The sequence below is a fragment of the Lemur catta genome, chromosome 19 (genome assembly GCF_020740605.2).
Source record: "Lemur catta isolate mLemCat1 chromosome 19, mLemCat1.pri, whole genome shotgun sequence".
Lineage (NCBI taxonomy): Eukaryota > Metazoa > Chordata > Mammalia > Primates > Lemuridae > Lemur > Lemur catta.
In genome coordinates, this window is record NC_059146.1 from 6,705,535 (window position 1) to 6,725,090 (window position 19,556).

The 19,556-nt window shown below is 41.2% G+C and overlaps 2 protein-coding genes across 17 annotated transcripts in view; one reads left to right on the forward strand and one right to left on the reverse strand.

Annotated features, from left to right (window-relative positions):
• CRACD (capping protein inhibiting regulator of actin dynamics) overlaps nucleotides 1-7,465 on the forward strand; it is a 46,837-nt gene extending 39,372 nt beyond the window's left edge. For 2 of the 3 annotated variants that reach the window (XM_045531659.1, XM_045531662.1), the window contains 4 exons: nucleotides 1,297-1,487; nucleotides 2,048-2,210; nucleotides 3,641-3,794; nucleotides 6,951-7,465. In XM_045531659.1, coding sequence (XP_045387615.1) covers nucleotides 1,297-1,487; nucleotides 2,048-2,210; nucleotides 3,641-3,794; nucleotides 6,951-7,059 — 617 coding nt within the window. In that variant the 3' untranslated portion in view covers nucleotides 7,060-7,465. Of the gene's footprint in view, nucleotides 1-1,296; nucleotides 1,488-2,047; nucleotides 2,211-3,640; nucleotides 6,541-6,950 lie in introns of those variants that run through there. The other variant, XM_045531660.1, reaches the window with a different exon arrangement.
• Nucleotides 7,466-8,345: 880 nt separating this feature from the next.
• The window catches only part of AASDH (aminoadipate-semialdehyde dehydrogenase), a 33,794-nt gene continuing 22,583 nt past the window's right edge, over nucleotides 8,346-19,556 (reverse strand). For 11 of the 14 annotated variants that reach the window (XM_045531665.1, XM_045531672.1, XM_045531663.1 and 8 more), the window contains 5 exons: nucleotides 18,650-19,445; nucleotides 14,987-15,150; nucleotides 13,660-13,782; nucleotides 12,681-12,812; nucleotides 8,346-8,761 (listed from right to left, as the gene is read on the reverse strand). In XM_045531665.1, coding sequence (XP_045387621.1) covers nucleotides 8,372-8,761; nucleotides 12,681-12,812; nucleotides 13,660-13,782; nucleotides 14,987-15,150; nucleotides 18,650-19,445 — 1,605 coding nt within the window. In that variant the 3' untranslated portion in view covers nucleotides 8,346-8,371. Of the gene's footprint in view, nucleotides 8,762-12,680; nucleotides 12,864-13,659; nucleotides 13,783-14,986; nucleotides 15,151-18,649; nucleotides 19,446-19,556 lie in introns of those variants that run through there. The other 3 variants (XM_045531670.1, XM_045531668.1, XM_045531669.1) reach the window with 3 other exon arrangements.

Here is a 19,556-nt window from a genome sequence, read left to right on the forward strand (position 1 = left end):
TTTCTTTCCTGTGTTAGATTATAATTGAATTTTTATTTGATGATTAGGGATATTGTAATGCCCAAGGCTCATTATAAGTGTGAATTCTCTTTGTACAGCATTATAGATCTAAAGGATACAGAAAAATAAACAGAATCTGCCTTTTTTTTTTTTTTTTTTTGCTTGAATTCCTGATTAGGACTTGGTCGTTCCTCTTACGGGCACAGGAGAGAACCCTGTGCTGTAAGGTACGCGCAGGTGATAAGGTTTGGGACCGTCAAAGTGGAAACTTCTGCTGGATTTCAAAAGCACCACTGTAGTGAGCCCTTTCCCCGTGAGATAGTAGAAGAGTCAATACCAGAATGATCACCTCTGAAAGTGCATAATTTTTACTGGAGACAAAAGAAGGGGACCATTGTCTCATAGGCATAAATAATAACAACAGGTCACTTTTGTGGAGTGGTTACTATATGCCAAAAAGTGTTCTAAATGTTCTCACACCCAGGATCTCTTGTTTCCATGGCAGTTTGATCAGGCACGTGTCATTATCATCCCTGCTTTATAGATCAGAAAACTAAAGCTGAGAGAGGTTAAGTAGCTTTTCTAAGGTTGCAGATGATCAAACCCAGGTGTGCTCAATTTCAAAGCCCAAGCCTCAGCCTCTGATAGCAGCCACCTGCGTTGACCCGGGTTGCGTAGGTGAGACAGTCAGCCTCAGCAAAGCACAGACTGGAAGTCAAAGACGTGTGTTGCAGCTTCAGCCTGTGTGCTCACTGCCGAGTGGCCCTGGGCACAGGCGTTGATGGCCGTGGACCCTACTGCTCACGTCTGTCAGAGGAGGCCAGGGAGCAAAATGATGGGTTTCCCCGTGTTCCTCAGAGCCTTGCTGCCCTCAGCAGCCCATTAGGCAGAACAGCACCCCTTTTTCATCCTTCAAACATTGGGGTTCCTCATAGAATGTCTGGGGGGATAAAAGCTTCCATTGCTAAAAATAAATTTCATTAAAGCAATGAATTAAAAAAAGAACAGCGAACCAAGTAACTGGATCCCCTCTAGACCTGAGATTTTATGACACTGGAGGTTTTACTTTTTTCTTACAATGGAAGTAGAGGAACTTCTTCCATTTCTAGGGAAGAGAAATGCCCCTGTTTTTCTGTTGGTCAAAGATGTTACCTTCCCACCCACTGGAGTCACTCAGGCATCAGCACAGAGTTTAGGAAGGTACAGTTGAACATTGCATAGGCTTATTAATATGCCACAAGTTTCAGGTCAGCAGCTAATTTCACTGCAAATCTGCTTTTGTCCTTTCCCCCTCAGAGAAGCCGCTGCTTCAGAGCAGGCACTCCTTGGATGGCTCCAAACTCACGGAGAAAGCGGAAGCCGCACAGCCGCTGTGGATAACGTTAGCGCTGCAAAAGCAAAAGGGCTTTCGGGAGCAGCAAGCAACTCGGGAGGAGAGGAAGCAGGCCAGAGAGGCCAAGCACGCAGAGAAGCTCTCCAGAGAAAATGTGAGCAGCCTGTTCCTGCACTTTAACTTTGCCTTCCTGAGGTTGGCTCTCTTTTAGATCACAAGGATTCAAAACAAAACAGAACAAAACAAAAGGCTCGATGGGGGTGGTGGATAATTCTTAGAAAGGCTAGAGCAGTAAATAAGCCAGGTAAGCATTTTCAGTGTCAAGTTTGATGTGGTTTCGTTATGGTCTTAGCTTGACCTGATTTGGTAAAATCCATCACGTATTTATTGCAGTGATACATAATAGTTATGTGAAAAATATGAAAGCGATTTTATTTGAGCATTGGGTTGAGAGGAAATTAGGAGCCTTGTCCTGTGGCCTGGTTTTTGTAGTCAGTCGATGGGGCTCTTTTGGGACAGTAACTTTCCCTCTTTGGCACATGGCACTTACCTGCTCCCTCGGTGGGGACCTGGCTTGAGCACACGTGGCTCGCAAGTCCAGTCCAGTCCTGTGGGGAGCGGTGGTCGGGGACTGGCAGTAGAAGCCCCCGGGGCCCACAGGGCCAGTCTTCCCACACCTTCCGCTGAAACTTTCCCGACTGTCTCTGCCGTCAGGTCGGTGGCAGCCCGCAGCCTGCAAGTGGCAGTGGCAGCAGAGCGGGTTCGCTGCAGAAGCCCACCGCTCAGCCCGAAGAGAAGAAGCCTGAGACTGCGGCGTCCAGGCTCGAGCGCAGAGAACAGCTGAAAAAGGCCAACACTCTTCCTACGTCTGTGACAGGTAGAGAGCAGGTCCCTTTCTATTTAACTGCAGTTACAAGTTTCTCCTCTTAGCGCGAGCTTCATTGCCTGCAGTGTAATAACTAGTGCGGCGCCTCAGGCATTGCAAAGCAAGGCTGTCTCGTAACCTAGTTCATAACCTTTGACACTGATAAAGCTCATGAGCTTCCCCGGGGGCATGCAGCCCCTAGGTTGCCTGCTGCCTGAGGTCTGGAGATAAAAAGAAGTCTTATCACTATTAGACATATTTATGATTTGGAGAAGGGGGCAAAAACCTTTATATTTGAAAATCACTTTAGAATGCTGTGTAATTTCTCAAGGACCTCTATAGACATTGTTTAATTTGATCTTACAGGAATTAAGGGTTCTAAACATTAAAATGAGAGAAAGAAAATGAAATTTTCTTTCAAAATAAAATGAAAACCCCAAAGTCAAAGAGGTCACAACTTTCTCTGCCAGATTACTGGGTAGAAGTACTAAAGGTTTAATGCAACTTAGTAAAGCCCTTGTTCTGAAGTATTTGTCTTTTTAGTCAGTCAGTGTTGTCTGAGTTCTAGAAGCATGTGTGTAGGCTGTTGCCACAGGCACTGAATATGACTCAAAGGTAAGATGAGAACCCTCGGAACTTAAGAGGCCTGTAAGCTCTAGTGAAGGGAAGTGTGTGATGCAAAGGATTATGAGACTAGAATGGAAGTCGTGAGAGCCGGCAGGAGCCGTGGGACTGGGTGGCGCAGGCCCGGGGTGTGCTTTGTGGGGGGGGGGGGGTAGCTTTAATCTCACCGGCTTGATAGATCCGACTGCTGGCTCGAGCTTTTTCTTCATGGAATTCACTGGTGGTATGACTAGAATTACAAATTTACCTTTAGTTCTTGTTATTATGCAGGCGTATCTGCTGTGCACAGAAAATTAGGCTTCTAGAAATTCTTTGAAATGAGAATTGCCTGCCTGTTGACCACTATAGTACTGGAGGCAGCGGCCGTAACCACGTAGCCTGCTTCCCCTAGTCCTCCTCACTGACGATGCCGGGAACTTGCCTCTCGGTGTTGCACTGCGTTTTCCTTTTTGAATCTCATATTTTTGCTAAATCAAAATGTGGTTGGGGTGTAGGGGAGAAAGGATACAAAATTTCAGTGAGATGTAAGAGGAGTAAGTTCAAGAGATCTGTTGTACAACACGGTGACTATAGTTAATATATCAGATTGTTGAAAAACACAGAGAGTAGATTTTAAATGTTCTCACCACAAAAATGGTAACTGTGATATAATGCAAATGTTAATTAGCTAGATTTAGCTATTTCACAATTATATAGATTGCAGAACATCACATTGTACATGACAAATACATAATTTTTATCTGTTAATTGAAAAAAATTTTTTCTAATGTGGTTCTGACTTAACCTCCTTTCTCCTTTTCCTTCAAAACAAAATCCAGTGGAGATCTCCGATTCGGGCCCCCCGGCGCTGGTGAGGGAGGTCACCAAGAGGTTCTCCACCCCCGATGCCGCCCCCGCGTCCACAGAACCAGCCTGGCTGGCTTTGGCCAAAAGGAAAGCGAAAGCCTGGAGCGACTGTCCGCAGATTATTAAGTAAAGTGACTCTTACCCTTTCCTGTCGCCGGTTGTTGGCTCCTCTCTTGCCCTTTTTATTTATTTATTTTTTATATGAGGTGAAGAGACCAAGCTAGGGAAAAGAAGCATGTTTCATAGGCTCTAAAGTAATGTCCAGAAACAGAACTGGGGGTGGTCATTGTAAAGAGTGTTCGCACAACCCTCGGTGCTGGTGCCTTGAGCTCCTCCTAGTTCTCAAGAGAAGATTCCGTCCAAGGGACCCCAGGAAGCAAAACCTCTGCAGTAAGATCTCCTCGTGAGCCTGCCACGCCCTCCGTGGCCCTGCCCCCCCCCCACACCCACGGCCCATTCAGAACACATACTTTTGCCAATCTTTGTAGTGGCTTTTTGATTCTCTTTTGTCCAAAATAGTTACCCCACCATATGTTTGGGGATGTTTATCGTTTCTGCAGTTACAGTGAAAGGATCGTGTGTAGATAGAAACAAGAATGCCTGTTCTCCTGAACGCAGTGAGTAACTGGGACTCACAAGGGACAGTCTGGCTCCCAACTCTGTGCCCGTGTCCGTTTTCATGAATTTTCCCCACCCTGAAGCTGTAACACAGAAGACGGGTCCATTGACACTTAGACCACACTGTGCATCCAGTGTGAGGCCCCGTTATACTGATACCCTCCTACATACATGCGGAGTATTTGGCCCAGTTGGCTCCCAGGGAGCGTTTGTATTTAATATGGTGAAGACAGGAAATTCTTTTTCAGAGCCACAAGTTCTCTTTCTGTCTCGAAAAATCCCCATCTGGTACAGTGGTTCTTAAGATGTCCGGGCTCTCTCCCAGGCCTGCTGAATCAGAGCCTTTAAGGACGGGGTCAGGAATGTATATTCTGACAAAGACTCTTCAGATGGATTCTGATATATCCCAAAAGTTAAGAACCTTGGAATAGACTGATACTGGTGTAATCCAGTTTTTCAGACGCTGAAGGGGAGGCTCATTCACCCAAAAAGCAAAAGTGAGACAGGAAAAACAAAACAACCCCCTAAAATAGCCATTTATTACAAGCAACAACAGGCTATTGACATTACATGTCTCTGAAAATTCCCTTTGCTCTTTAGAGAAAATTAACAGGAAGCCAAGATTTGGAGTTTTTGTACTAAGGACTTCCTGCAGAAAGTTTTTTCTTTATTGTAATTTAGACTCAAATGTTCAGCATTCACCTTGCTACCTTTAAAAAAAAAAATCTGAGTTTTAAGTGGCCTTGTTATTATCATACACATGTGCATACAGAGAACGAACTTGACAGTTGAAAAGCTACATATATTCACTTTTATTTACCTTAATCTGCTTTTCATGAAACATAGACATACCAGAAAACCCACATATTGCTGGTACTAACTTTATATTTCATAGTGTTGGCATTATCCCCTTTTCTTAGATTCTTACTCTAAAATACAGGTACAAATCCTTTGCCCAGTGCAAAGAGAATTAAAACCCATTTTCTTCTCCTTCAAAACATGTTTTATTTGTATCTGTCATTACTTTCCTTCATGCTCACTCAATATGCAAGGTCCTGTTATTCTATCATATACCTTAAACGATGACAGCAAAGTTATTTACCATGTAAACCATCTCTCATCTCCTAGAAACAATGGCTCAGCCTCACTGTAGCAGCTGGCATGTGTGGTAAAGTGGATAGTCACTCTGCAAGTTGTATTTAATATTATATATACTGGACCTTCAGACTGTTAAGAATCAATGTAACTTTTTTTATTGCTATGGTAAGCAATTAATATTCCAGTGCACGTGTTCCATACTAATGTTCATTTCTAAATCTAATATATAGGCATTATTGGTTCCAATGATTTCCTCACTAATATAACAATTTTTAATGGGAATCTTTCCACTGAGAGCCCTGGAATTACAGTGCTACAAGCAGTTCTTCTGAATTGACTTTTTCTTTCATCCTGTCAGGTTTGTACAGTATCACAGCAATGGCAGGGACCAGGTGAGGAAATAAGATTATCATTAACAAAGCATGGTAGAGGAGTCACCTCTGTACTGGCTCAGATACCAGTGAGCTCATGCAAAGTGGGAGAAATAACCTTAGTTAAATATTTTCCATCAAAGTCAAGAGTATACCGAAGAAAGGGCAGTCACAGTACTTCCTTTTAACAACTTCTAAAGGGTATGTGTTTAACATTTCATTTAAAAATCACCCCAAATTTGCACTAAATACCAATGAAGTGTTATTTTGCTTTAGTTGTGTTGCAGTCTTTTTCTGAGCAACCGAACCATGGGGAAATTCTGTAAAAACATGAAAAGTTCAAGACTTTTTTTTTTTTTTTTTTTAAATGAATGATTTCTATGTTAAGTACATAAACTTTTTTTAAAAATTTCAACAAACATACACTTCTCCTGGCAAGGTTATAGATGATTAACCTCTGTTCATAGACTTATATATAAAACTAGAGTTTTTTGTTTACTTTTTTAATTTTTCAAGTGCAATTGTTTCTTACACAAACATTACTATTATCATTTTAGCCAGTTATCTGCAAATGTATAGTATGTATTGTCTCTTCTTGTGACGTTTAGTTTATTTTAAAGCAGAAACATTAAAGTGTCTTGCAATATTTTTACCAATAAAAATTAAGTAGACTTAATGCAAATATGTTAGTGTGATTTGAATATTATTTTGAGATTTTGGTTGTATAAAGTTTTAATGTAAAATGTTCATCATTGAAGGGAAAAGATCTTTCAATAAAAAATACCAAGATCTTTGGCACTGATGGACTTTGATTTTGATGCCCATCTATAAACCATCTCATTATAGTATTTGCGTAGCTTTTGTTGAATAAGAAAAAGTTCAAGGTGTTTTATATGGTACTTTATTTCTCACTAGATACTTTTGAAGAAAAATAATGAATAGGGGCGATTAAATGTTTGTCTCAATCCCAAACTGGAATTGCACAGTTGGAGTCTCAGACAAAATGATCCTGGAGCCTCCTCAGAGCCAGAGTGTGGGCCGTGGACAGCAGCACAAGCATCCACCTAGAGTGTGGGAGACGCGGCTGATGGCCGCACACCCAGGCCGGACCAGGGTGCAGTGAGTTGAGGCAAGTGAGGCACTTGCCTGGGCTGCCAAAAGGACAGGGTATTACTGATTTTTCCTTTCGTTTCAGGCACCAGTATGACTTGAGCACCCTTATCCCAGCCCTGCTCAATTGGAATGTGCATTTTAGCAAGAGCTCCAGATGGTTGATGCGTACATTAAGGTTTGACAAGCATTGATCTAAAAGGTGGGAGAAGATAGGCCATTCCCCTGTATTTGGGGAATTGTCTAATTCACGGGTCTTAGTGGGAGGCAGCACCCACCTCCCACCACAGATGAAATGCCTCATACTTGCTTTCCTATACTCGCGGGGGCTTATACCTGTTTCACTTTGAATGGGAGAAGACTGAATTGGGAGCAACTGACCAAAAGATGGGGGAAATGTAAGGAAGTCTGATAGCGATGCCACTGACGGGAAACAGTGTCCAGTGTTAATAATGCTGTTAGTCATAAGCTGAGCATTTAAAACTACAAGGACAGCAGCTGTGTCTTCAGCTTGGTAAAGAATGTTACAAAGAGGACTTGAGCTCTATAGCCAGGAACAATGAATGTCTGATATCACTACATATTAACTTGCACTGGTACTCGTTTGTGTGTGTGTGTGTGTGTGTGTGTGTGTGTGTGTGTGTGTGTGTGTGTGTGTGTGTGCGCGCGCGCGCGCGCGCGTTTTGTTCTATGCTGGTACTGTTCATTTAAAAATACTAAATAAGGAAGCTAATTCAAAAAATACATCGTACCTTTGAAAGTCTTTTGCCACGAATCTCGGTTTAAATGAGTTGAATGGTATATATTACATCAAGACTAAGTTTTTGGCCGGGCACAGGGGCTCATGCCTGTAATCCTAGCACTTTGGGAGGTTGAGGTGGGAGGATGGTTTGAGGTCAGGAGTTCGAGACCAACCTGAGCAAGAGTGAGACAGCCAGGCAAGTTAGTGTGCACCTGCAATCCCAGCTACTCGGGAGGGTGAAGCAGAAGATTGCTGCAGTGAGCTATAATGATGCTACTGCACTCCAGCCCAGGTGACAGAGCAAAAAAGTGTAGACATGTTTCAATTTCTTTTTTTTTAAGACAGAGTCTCACTCTGTTGCCCAGGCTAGAGTGCCATGGCATCAGTCTAGCTCACAGCAACCTTAAACTCCTGGGCTCAAGCAATCCTTCTGCCTCAGCCTCCCGACTAGCTGGGACTACAGGCATGCACCACGATGCCCAGCTAATTTTTCTATGTATATTTCTAGCTGCCCATATAATTTCTTTCTATTTTTAGTAGAGACGGGGTCTTGCTCAGGCTGGTCTCGAACTCCTGAGCTCAAACAATCTGCCCGCCTCGACCTCCCAGAGTGCTAGGATTACAGGCGTGAGCCACCGTACCCGGCCAAGTTTCAATTTCTTAATCAAATTATAATCTTTAATATAGGACTATCCCCATGTTCCACAATGGTAAAATATTTTCAAACATCTCACCAGATACACATTAATAAGGACTGTCCCTGATTATTTTTTATTGCCACCCAATAAATCCAGACAATAAACATAATTATTCCTACACCCAATAATGAGCATTGATTCCCAGACCACAGGAGACGAAAAGACTTCTCCAGGAAGTTCATATACACTTTGTAGTTGTCCAGTCTGAGAATCCACGATCCACAGTTTGCCATCTGTAGATGCTGCTGCCAGCAACCTGTCATTGCTATGACTCTGGTTATGGAAAACAAACGGTGTTGCATACACTCTTGAAGTAGTTTCAAATTTCCATCGGAGGTGACCTTCCATGTTACAAGAGTAGATAAAGCAATCATGGGAACCAAAAAATACATCTTGCTCTGATGGTGAGGTACATGGGGATGAAAAGATTGGTCCACTGGTAGAGAACTGCCAAACCTATAGAGTAATAAAATTAAAAAATCATTCATCTAATTGCTACAATTCTCCCTTAAAGCACTATGAGGTTCTTAACACAAATCTAAGAGATGGTGTAGGCTACCTGAATGGTAACTACCCACAGAAAAAATGGCTTTTCCTGAAAGTATCTCCTCATATTAGACCTCTGTCCTAGTGGCAAAATCCAGGAAAAAAATACCCTAGCATGTTACTATTGCATGATTCAATGTGATGCATAATATAAGGTAAAATTAAATTTGAACCCCATTCAAGAGTTATTACTAGTATGTTCAGAGACAGAGTTCAATGATAAAACTGCATTGAGTTTTCAGTGTATCTATTAAAAACTATCTTACTCTATTCTCTAAATGTAGGAAAAAGGAAGTAAATGGGCTGAAAGGAAGAGTTTATATGTAATAAAGCTTTAAACAGCTATGATTGTGTCTGCCCTGTGAATGTACACTATTGCCTTATTGCAAAGCTTCTACAGATAAACCTGTTGGCCAATATTTTGAAGACACAAGAAAAGTCTAAGCTACTATGTACAAATGCACAGAAACCATAGCATAATGGAAAACAAAACAGCATGTTCATGAAATATGATTTGTAATCTCCATTAATCCCTGACTTGGACAAAATCACATCCATCTTTCTGTAGCTCATCCAAAAAACACAGTAACAGCATTTGCCGCCTCTTCTCAAGAATCTAGAGGTAAAAATATATTCAAACTACTTGGTAAATAAAAGTAATTTAAAATCATTGTGACTTGAAGCAAAAGGAACTGCTACACTTTGAGGAGTAAACAGACGAAAAAGCATTCAGAATCAACCCAGCCCCCCAAGGGCTAACTTCTGTTGGAGCTAGCGTACTCTCAAATCCAGCACACGGCACAATCTGTCCCATAAATGACAGGCACTAAAGTGGAGATTATGCTCCCAGTGGAAGAAACGGTACAGCCCAAAGAGCCTTCCCTGCTGGTCATGAAGGTGAAGGACGGGACCTGCACACAATGGAATTTCAGTTGCACAACAGAGTTTGGTTTTCAGTTTAAAAAGCAGGGGCTTGGGGAGGGGCTCCAAGGTGGTTGAGTAGAGCCATTTGGTATGTGCCTCTCCCATCACTCGAATAGGATTACCAAGAGAGAGCACTAGAACTCAACTGAGAAGTGACAGGAAGTACCTAAAAATAAGGAAGGAGGGGGAAGCAGGCCAGCCGGCTGTGCTGGGGTCAGTGGGGAACCTGGACAGGCTTCCCAGTGGGGGAAAGGGTAAGCGTGTGACCCCTCGTGATCCACACGGCCACCACAGACTAGCCACGGGAAAGCCCCTGGACCTTCGCGGCCCAGTGACTGGTGACTAGAGACCACAGGAAAGCACTGCTCCGGGGAGGAAGCTCACGCTCCACACACTGCCCCAGCCTCAAGCAGCTGAAGCTGGGCGTTCTGGTGACAGTCTCGCCCCCCCCAGACTGCGTCTTGCCTGGAGGCCTAACAGCCCCTGCATCTCTACATCTCCGGAGCAGCACGGACACTCTCCTGGGGCTGGCTGCTGCCTCCAGAGCTAAAGTGCAAGCCACTGGCAAACACCCCGCTGCCACCAGCAGTGGAGATGCTATACATTTTCGTGTGTCTCGAGGACGAGGACAAACTCCCCCACCCGCAGCAGCTGCAGCAGCACATAGTGGGCACCCTCCGGCCGCCCAAGTACGGCTGCTGCCACTCACACTGCCCGCTCTCTGGCACTGCCGCTGCCTGCCCTGCCTGAGCACGCTGCGTTGGGCTTGGGGACCATCCCGCTCGTCTACCACAGCCAGAGCCTGCAACACTACACGAGGGCTCAAGGGGAGGGTGAGTCCATCCAGCCCAGCTCTGCCCCCCACCAGTGCCTGAGCATGCTGACCAGAGTCCTAGGGACCACCTGGCCCAGTCCACCACCAATGGCACCTAAGCACTCCTGCTGGGGGCCTGAGGTTGGGCCCACCCAACCTGCCACTACCACCACAGCACGTACCCACCCACACATGCCAGCTGCGGGCCTAGGACCCAGCTCCTCGCAGCTACCAACACCACCAGCACAGACTACTTGGGACCCAGAGGTTAGTCCTGCCACTGCCACTGCTACTGCCATCAACCACGACACCCTGCTGCCCAGGGGCCTGAGAACCCACCTGGCCCACGGCTGCCACTACCACCACTCAGTCAAGCTGCCTGGAGGCCCAAGAATTGGCTCGTTGGGACCCCACTAATAGTAGTGCTAGTGTTCGCTGCCCTGAGGCCCAAAGCCAGGCACACTTGGCCCACTGCTGCCACTACTAAGGCCCCCAAACAGGCCCACCTGGTGCCCCCATACCCAGCAAAACTTCAAACAGCCTCCACTAACAACTGCACCCTAACCCACTGAGGAAATCACAGATACCACTGTTGGTATTTACAGCCTAAGAAACCACACGAGACCACACTACTGCACGTACCCAGAATCAATGCTGAAGTGCCCTGCTCAACCAACACCAGGGATGCATCTTCAGGAAAAGGTTTTCCCCTGTGAAAGCAAGTTTAAAAAACTCAAAGAATCAACTGTTACACCAGATGTTCAGAAATCAACGTAAGCCATAAGAAACAAGAAAAAGGAAATAGGACATCTTCAGAGGAATACAGTAATTCTCCAGCAACAGATTCCAATCAAAAATAAATTTATGAAATCTCAGATAAAGAATTTAAAATATCAATAGCAAAGAAGCTCGATGAGGGGGCCGGGTGCAGTGGCCCACATCTGTAATCTCAGCACTCTGTGAAGCTGAGGTGGGAGGATCACTCAAGGTCAGGAGTTCAAGACCAACCTGAGCAACAGAGAGAAACCCCATCTCTACAAAAAATTACAATATTAGCTGGGCGTGGTGGCACATGCCTTTAGTCCTAGCTACTCAGGAGGCTGACGTGGGAGGATTGCTTGGGCTTGGGAGTTCAAGGCTGCAGTAAATGCAAATCAAAACCACAATGACATATCTTACTCCAGTTAGAATGGCTATTACTAAAAAGACAAGTACCTGTACTCCTATGTTTATGGCATTATTATTCACAATAACAAAGATATGTAATCAACTGTCCATCAATGGATGAATGGATAAAGAAAATGGTACACTACTCAACCATAAAAAAAGAATGAATTCTGTCATTTCTAGCAGCATGGATGGAACTGGAGATCACTATGTTAAGTGAAATAAGCCAGGCACAGAAAGACAAATATCACACGGCCTCACTCATGGGAGCTAAAACAGTTGACTTCCTGGAGGTAAAGAATAGAATGACAGATACTAGAAGCTGGGAAGAGTGTGTGGGTGGGGCGGGGCATAAAGACAGGCTGGCTCATGGGTACAAATATACAGTTAGAAAAAAGGAATAAGTTCTAATATTCAACAGGAGAGAAGGATGATTATAGTTAACAATAATGTATTGCACATTTCAAAATAGAAGAGAGGACTTGAAATTATTCCAACACATAGAAATGATAAATACTTGAGGTGACAGACACCCCAAACACCCTAACTTGATCATTATACACTCTATGACTATAACAAAATATCATATAACAAAGCACAAATATGTAAAAATATTTGTAGCAATTAAAAGAAAAAGCAGAAGCTTCTTTGAACTTTCTCAGTAGAAGTTATAATAAAATTGGCTAATTACTAGTAAAATTTTAAAACTTGGGGGAGGGAGGTGGCAAAAGAAGTATAACGGTGTTTCAGTGGAAATTTTTTAATCCTACTATACTATCATTCAACAATTAAAAAACCACGTCTTAACAATTAAAATATAACTAGTTCTCAACAGTGAGTTGAATAATGTTTAAAATTTTACCTCAGTTGTCATCACCTACTATGCCTCTGAGAAAGATGTGAAATAGAACGAGAAATTTTTACCTGTTCTCCCAAGTGAGTAAAGCAGAGGAAATTCCCATCTACACAGCCAATACAAACATATCGTAGGCAACATTGTGGAGAAGAGAAGAGTGGTTTTCCACAGGAATGTTTCCAAATTCTGTTCCCACTAGCCTGTCACAGGCAAAAAGCAATTCACAGCATTTAAAATCATTTAGTGAAGGGCTTTGTAGGAAAAAAAAAAAAAAAAAGACAAAAAAAAGCATTTAAAATCATTCTACTAATCAATTATCCTTTATACAACTAACTCATAAATTTCCCAGAGGCAGAGCTAAAATATCAGAAAATGCTATAGTGGCATACTGATGTAAGTGAAGCCAGCTAATAAACATAAACACAGCTGTAAAATCAATCAGTGTGATTTATGAGAGCTAGGATAAAAACCTGCAATAAAACCAGGAAACAAATAACTAGTACCTAATATCTAATGATTGAGAAAACTTTGCCAATTTCAAAAATAGGTAAAAGACAGGAACTTAGATTTTTCTCATCTTTCTAGATTTCATGTCAATCTATTTTTTTTTTTTTTTGTTTGAGACAGAGTCTCTTGCTCTGTTGCTGGGGCTAGGGTGCTGTGGCATCAGCTAGCTCACAGCAACCTCAACTCCTGGGCTCAAGCGATCCTACTGCCTCAGCCTCCTGAGTAGCTGGGACTACAAGTGTGCACCACCACGCCCAGCTAATTTCTGTTTTTAGTATAGATGGGGTCTTACTCTTGCTGAGGCTGGTCTTGAACTCCTGAACTCAAGTGATCCTCCCCCCTTGGCCTCCCAGAGTGCTAGGATTACAGGCGTGAGCCACCGCATCTGGCCCATGTCCATCATTTTTAATGAATTCTAGTTCAGTGATATCTGGACTATAACTAACTGAAAACTACTCAAACTTTCAGAATTCAAAGCAAATTTTTTAAAAATTAAAGAAAAATAGATAATAAAATCAATACATATTAGTTTATGCATACAGGATTTATGGCCAGTAAAAGTCCTCCCAATGTAGCAAAGTACACATGATGTGGAATCAGGCTCAAACAAGGAGAAGAAAAGACAGTTCCTCCACATTTCAACTTCCAAACACACTTCTTTTTCTGCAAACAGGAAAGCAAATTGTTTTGTTTTTGCTGGTGGTTAATAAATCCATATATCCTATCCCCTGTGATAATGTCAATTTAGTTAACAAAAGTTGCTTTTATCTTTAGTATAAAATACATGCCTATTGTGGGAGAATCAGATTAGTATAAAGAAGACAAAGGACACTATCCAGAGATAACCAATGTTAATATTTTATAATTTTCTCTTTTGATCTTTTTGGTCTATGTGTGTGTATATATATAGCTGAGATCATTCTGAATATACAACTTGGTATCATGTTTTGCTCACTTATTTTGCAAAACTATTTAAATATAATTTTAATGTATAATATCTCATGTGAACATAAAATAATTTATCTCTACCTTCTCATTGAAAATTACTGTGTAACTAATTTCTTGGTATTATAAACAACTTAGAAATAGACATCTTGGTGCATACATTTGTCCTTGTTTCTAATTATTTTGTCAGGACAAATTCCTAGAAAAAGAATTTTACTGGATCAAAGGATATGAAATTGTTAAACTATGGCCAAACTGTTTTCTTTAGAGGCCTCACCGGTTATTACACAACCTCCAACCACTCTCATCAGCATTTAATATTATTGTAATATTTTTTCTAATCTAAAACCATTTGTTTTTTATCTCATGGTTTTAAGTTTTCATTCCTTTGATTATTACAGGTATGAAACATCTACATACATTTACTAGCCATTTCTTCTTTGGGGTCCTGTGTGTTTGTGTCCCTTATTATTTTTCTACCTGGATCTTTACATTTTTCTTACTAATTTGTATTTGCTCTTTATTTTCATTTATAATATGAGTTTTAACTCTTTTTCACATTTCTTTCAAACTTTTTTCCCAGCTTGTTTCTTTTAATTTTGTAATTCTTATATAAAATTTTTATTTTTATGCAATCACGTCTCAAAACATCTTATTGATGTCTTTGTGATTTTTTTCAATTGTCAAGATAATTCTAAGTTCTTTACATTTCAAAACTCTAAGCAGCAAACTTATTTGTGGTGAATTTGGTAAAGAAGTTCAAAATGTCTTAAGATATTTAGACTTAATTAATGCTTTATTCTTCCCAGATCACAATGCTAAGCTTGGGAAATAGTTAACACCTGCTCCCAGACTCAATATGACTTGATAGTTTCTTGCTTTTCTATGCTTATGGTGTTAGACTGATGAGGTGAACTCTTACATAAATATCTAAAGCATAAGCATGCTGGTCATGAGATCCAATGTACAGGAGCCCTGTGGTTGGATCCATGGTTGCTGAGCTTTTGACAGCATCCTCAGTAGTAAATATCCAGTATTTTTCTCCAGTACTACTTTTCAGAACATATACTAATCCATCATAACAGCCTGCAGAGAAAGAAAATATAAAAGATGAGATTTAGATATGTCACTGGAAAATAATTCTTTAACCTAAATCATTACAATTTATATTCAGTGTTTTTCATGTGTATATAGGCTCTGTGTTCAGCTTATCTGATTTAAATTTCAGCAATATAAAGCAGAAACTGAACAGTAATCACTTGTGCCTTATTTTTTGAAGGTACTTCACTACTGAAAAAATAATAAAACATGCTGTGCTAGAGAGGCTTTGACATGTCTAGATTCAAAGCTCATCATGGCCATCATTGGGCAAATTACCCACCATTGCCGAGCCTCAAATTATTCTTCTGCGGAGCAATGGGGATTCAACTACTTCAAAGGTTATTGCGACAATTCAGATAATGTGGATAAAATGCCCAGTGCACAGAAGGTGTTCAAGAAATGGTAACGTTAATAGTCAATGTTCACTGACTGTTTACTATGTGTCAGGTGCTGTTCTAAGCACTTTACATTTATCACCTCATATAATTCTCACAGTGAAGCAAGCACTATTATGACCACATTTTATAGATGACAAAATTGAACCACAGAGAGATTACATTCCTAGGGCAAAATTACACAGCTAATATGTGGCAGAACCAAGATTTGAATCAAGAAGTCAAGCGCTAGAGACTGTGCTCTTAACAACTACACTAAACTGCTTTTCCCAAATTGCCGGCATGGATGAGAAGACAGGGCAAGAGTCCCTGACCTTGGGGTAGCCAAAATAATCTAGCAGGAAGCACAGGTGGTAAAAATCTACAAAGTGGAAGTCACTCGAGTTCCCTGCCATACACGGAAATCAGGGGACGTGCAATTTGGGGGCAGCTATCCACAGCGATTGCACCGACCCCCACTCTCTAGATGGCTCTCTGTACGGCCAGAGACGCCATGGCTCACTTGAGGCTCAATTCCCAACGTACTTTTTGTGCAGTCTTTCTTCTGGCAGTTATTACTTGGTAGCACGAGAGTAGTGGCCTGCTTAGTGAGGCAAAGAGAAATGCCCTACATAGTACAACATCCCAGATCTCTGCTGGGTAAAGATTTCTTTCAGTTCAGTTCAATTCCAAAAGAAAATATGGAAGAAAATCTTTATGACCTTGGGTTAGGCAAAAAAGATTCCTTGGATATACCAAAAGCATGACCCATTAAAAAAAAAGACAAACGACTTCATCAGAGTGAAGAAACAAGCCACAGACTGAAAGAAAACATGCAAAACACATTATCTGATAAAGAACCTGTATTTAGAATACATAAAAGAATTCTCAAGACTCAACAGAAAACAATTATAACAATAAAAAAAATGGGCAAAAGATGTGAGCAGACACTTCATAAAAGATACACAGCAAATGTGCTTCAGAAAAGATGTTGAATATCATCAGTCACTAGAGAAGGGCAAATTAAAACCACAATGAATACCATGCCATGATTATCTGAATGGTTAAAATAAAAAAATTTTTTTAAACTACACCATGATTATTTGAATAGTTAAAATAAAAATTTTTTAATTTTTAAAAATTTAAAAACTGACAATACCAATATTCTAGCAAGGATGTGGAGCAATTACATCTCTCACAAATTGATGATGGTAACAAAAAATGGTCAGTCCCTTTGGAAAACAATTTGGCAGTTTCTTACACATTTAAAATGACACTTAACCATATAACCCAGCAGCACTGCCCCCCCACCCCCGGCATATTGACCCAAGTGAAGTTAAAACTTAGGTTTATCCAAAAGCCCATTCACAAATGCCTATGCAAGTCTTATTTATAATTACCAAAACTGGAAACAATCCAAATGTGAATGGATACGCAAACTGTGGCACATGTACACAATGGAATACTCAGCAATAAAAAGAAACTAAGTTCTGATGTACACTACAATATGATTGAACCTTAACCATTATGCTAAAAGAAGCAGACTAACATACTGTATAATTTCGTTTATACGCTATTCTGGAAAAGACGAAATTAGAGAGGCAGAGAACAGATCGGTGGTTGTCTGGAGGTATAGGGAGGGATGACTACAAAGCAGCCCGGAAATACTTTGGAGTAATGGACTCTTGACTGTGGTAGTGGTTACATGATATATGTATGTGTCAAAACACAGAGACTGCGTATTAAAAAGGATGAGTTTTACTGTACATAAATAATATCTTAATAAAAATGTTTTATAAGTACTAAGTGACCGCCATGTGCCATAGGCCTTGAGTCTAGACACTTGGGGTACAAACAGGAATCTCAATGAGTTTTCATGGATGGGAACTACTCCAGAGCCTACAGATCAGATCATTCACATATATAACTGAAAGTTTCCTGTAGCACAATTTTCAAAATGCAGGTGTTTAAAAGGGAAGAATCAAATTCAGATTCAAGTAAATCCCAGCTGGGATAGCACAAGTAGGGAAATATATTCCCTAGCACCCAGCCTGAAAAGCTTTGATGAAGATTCCATGAGCATATACAGTGAAACCTAATATAATTGGAAGAGTAAAAAGAGAGTGGTAGTCACAGAGAGATATTACACCCAGGACACCAAAAGTCCTAATAAAGTAAAAGTCAGCCACACATTAAAGAAACAGAGCAGCAGGTGGTAGCTAGCCCTTACTGAGCACTTAGTCTGTGCCTAGCAATGTACCAATGGGTGCATAAGCAGTTATCTCATTTAATTCTCCCAAAAGCTCTATGATGATTCCAGTGGCTTTAAAGTATGTCCACAAATTCTTTAATACTTTTCCTTTCAGGAGGTAGAGCCTAACTTCCTTCCTCTTGAGTATGGGCTGGACAGAGTGATGCAATTCTAATAAACAGAATAAAAGAAAAAACGATGGCTTGCAATTTAGGACACTGGCTCCTAAAAAGTATGGTGTTCCTCTTTACTTGCTTTATTTTGGATCACTCGCTTTGAGGGAAATTAGCTGCCATGTTGTGAGGGCATTCAAGCAGTCTACAAAGAGGTTTGTGCGCCAAGAACTGAAGTTTCCTGCCAAGAACCAGCAAAGAACCGAGGCTTTCTGCTCATAGCAATGTGAGTTAGCCCTCTTGGAAGTAGATTATCCAGCCCACATCAAGCTTCCAGATGGCTACAGCCACATGAGAGACCCTGAGCCAGAACTGCCACCTAAACTGCTCCTAAATTCCTCACCCACAGAAACCGTGAAATAATAAATGTTTGTTGCTCTAGATCATTAAGTTTTGGGTTAATTTGTGATGCAACAGCATGTTTTATTATTACTCCCACTTTACCCACAAGAAAACTGAAGTTCTAAGAGGTTCCGCAACTTGCCAAAGGTCACAGAGCTCATTAACAGCTATAGAGCTAGGTTCAAATCCAAGGCCCACACTGCTAATCAGCACATGGTTAAATATTTTTTGTGACAGCAACCAAACTCACCATAAAAAGATTTTTTATCATTTAACTTGGTCCTACCAGCATTATTATATGGTAATTCAATTTAACTCCATAAACCTCAAATTCAAAAACTTACCCACTATAATAAAATTTCCACACTTAGATACACATGCTGAGGATTCAATTCGATCTCCCAAAATCTGTTCCCATTTCACCTTCCCCGAGTAAAGGTCAATGGCCTTCATTCTGTGAGAATGGGAGCCAATGTACACAGTTGCAGATGACTTATCAAAAGCTGGTATTACAACTAGTGGTGAAGCGTCTACACATTTGCCCGTGTCTGACCTCCACCTCACACGTAACTCCATTTTCTCTGCCTCTATCACAGGTTTTCCCTCTTTAGGAACTATTGCAACAAAGGATGGATTTTCTGACTTCCCAGTAAGAGCTGGAGGACTTAAGCTTTTCAAACTTTGAATGTCAGTCTGTGACATTAAGTCAGAAGAACAGACTGAAGGGAAGTGCCCTAACTTAGTTAAAGACATAGTAGTATTCAGAGACAAAATCTGACTCCCTCTGCTGAGTGCAACAAAAGCCTTAATCTCACTATTGCAATTTAAACTCATGGCAGATTTCTGATGTAAAGATTTTCCACCAGCTTCCTCTTGGTTGATGTCGCTGAGTTTCCTTTTTGTGGCACAACTCTTGCTGAATGTCAGGTCTTCATCTGGAAACAGCGTGTGAAGGATGTGATTGTAAATCTCTAAAATGGAACTGCTGAGAATCATTTCCAGAAGCCCGGGTACTGATGTACCAGTAAGTTTTTCAATCTCATTGAGGAGTCGTATGGATTTTAAGGAATCGCCACCACTATTTAAGAAGAGTGATTCATCAGGAACCTTCGAAAGATCTTCTGAGAGACTCAGAATAGACTACAGATGAGAGAAGGGAGAAAATGGTGACATAAAGGCCTAAAACCAAAAGACTTCAACATTTACAGGTGACATACAGAGGTGATAGTAACTATATTAATGATATAATAT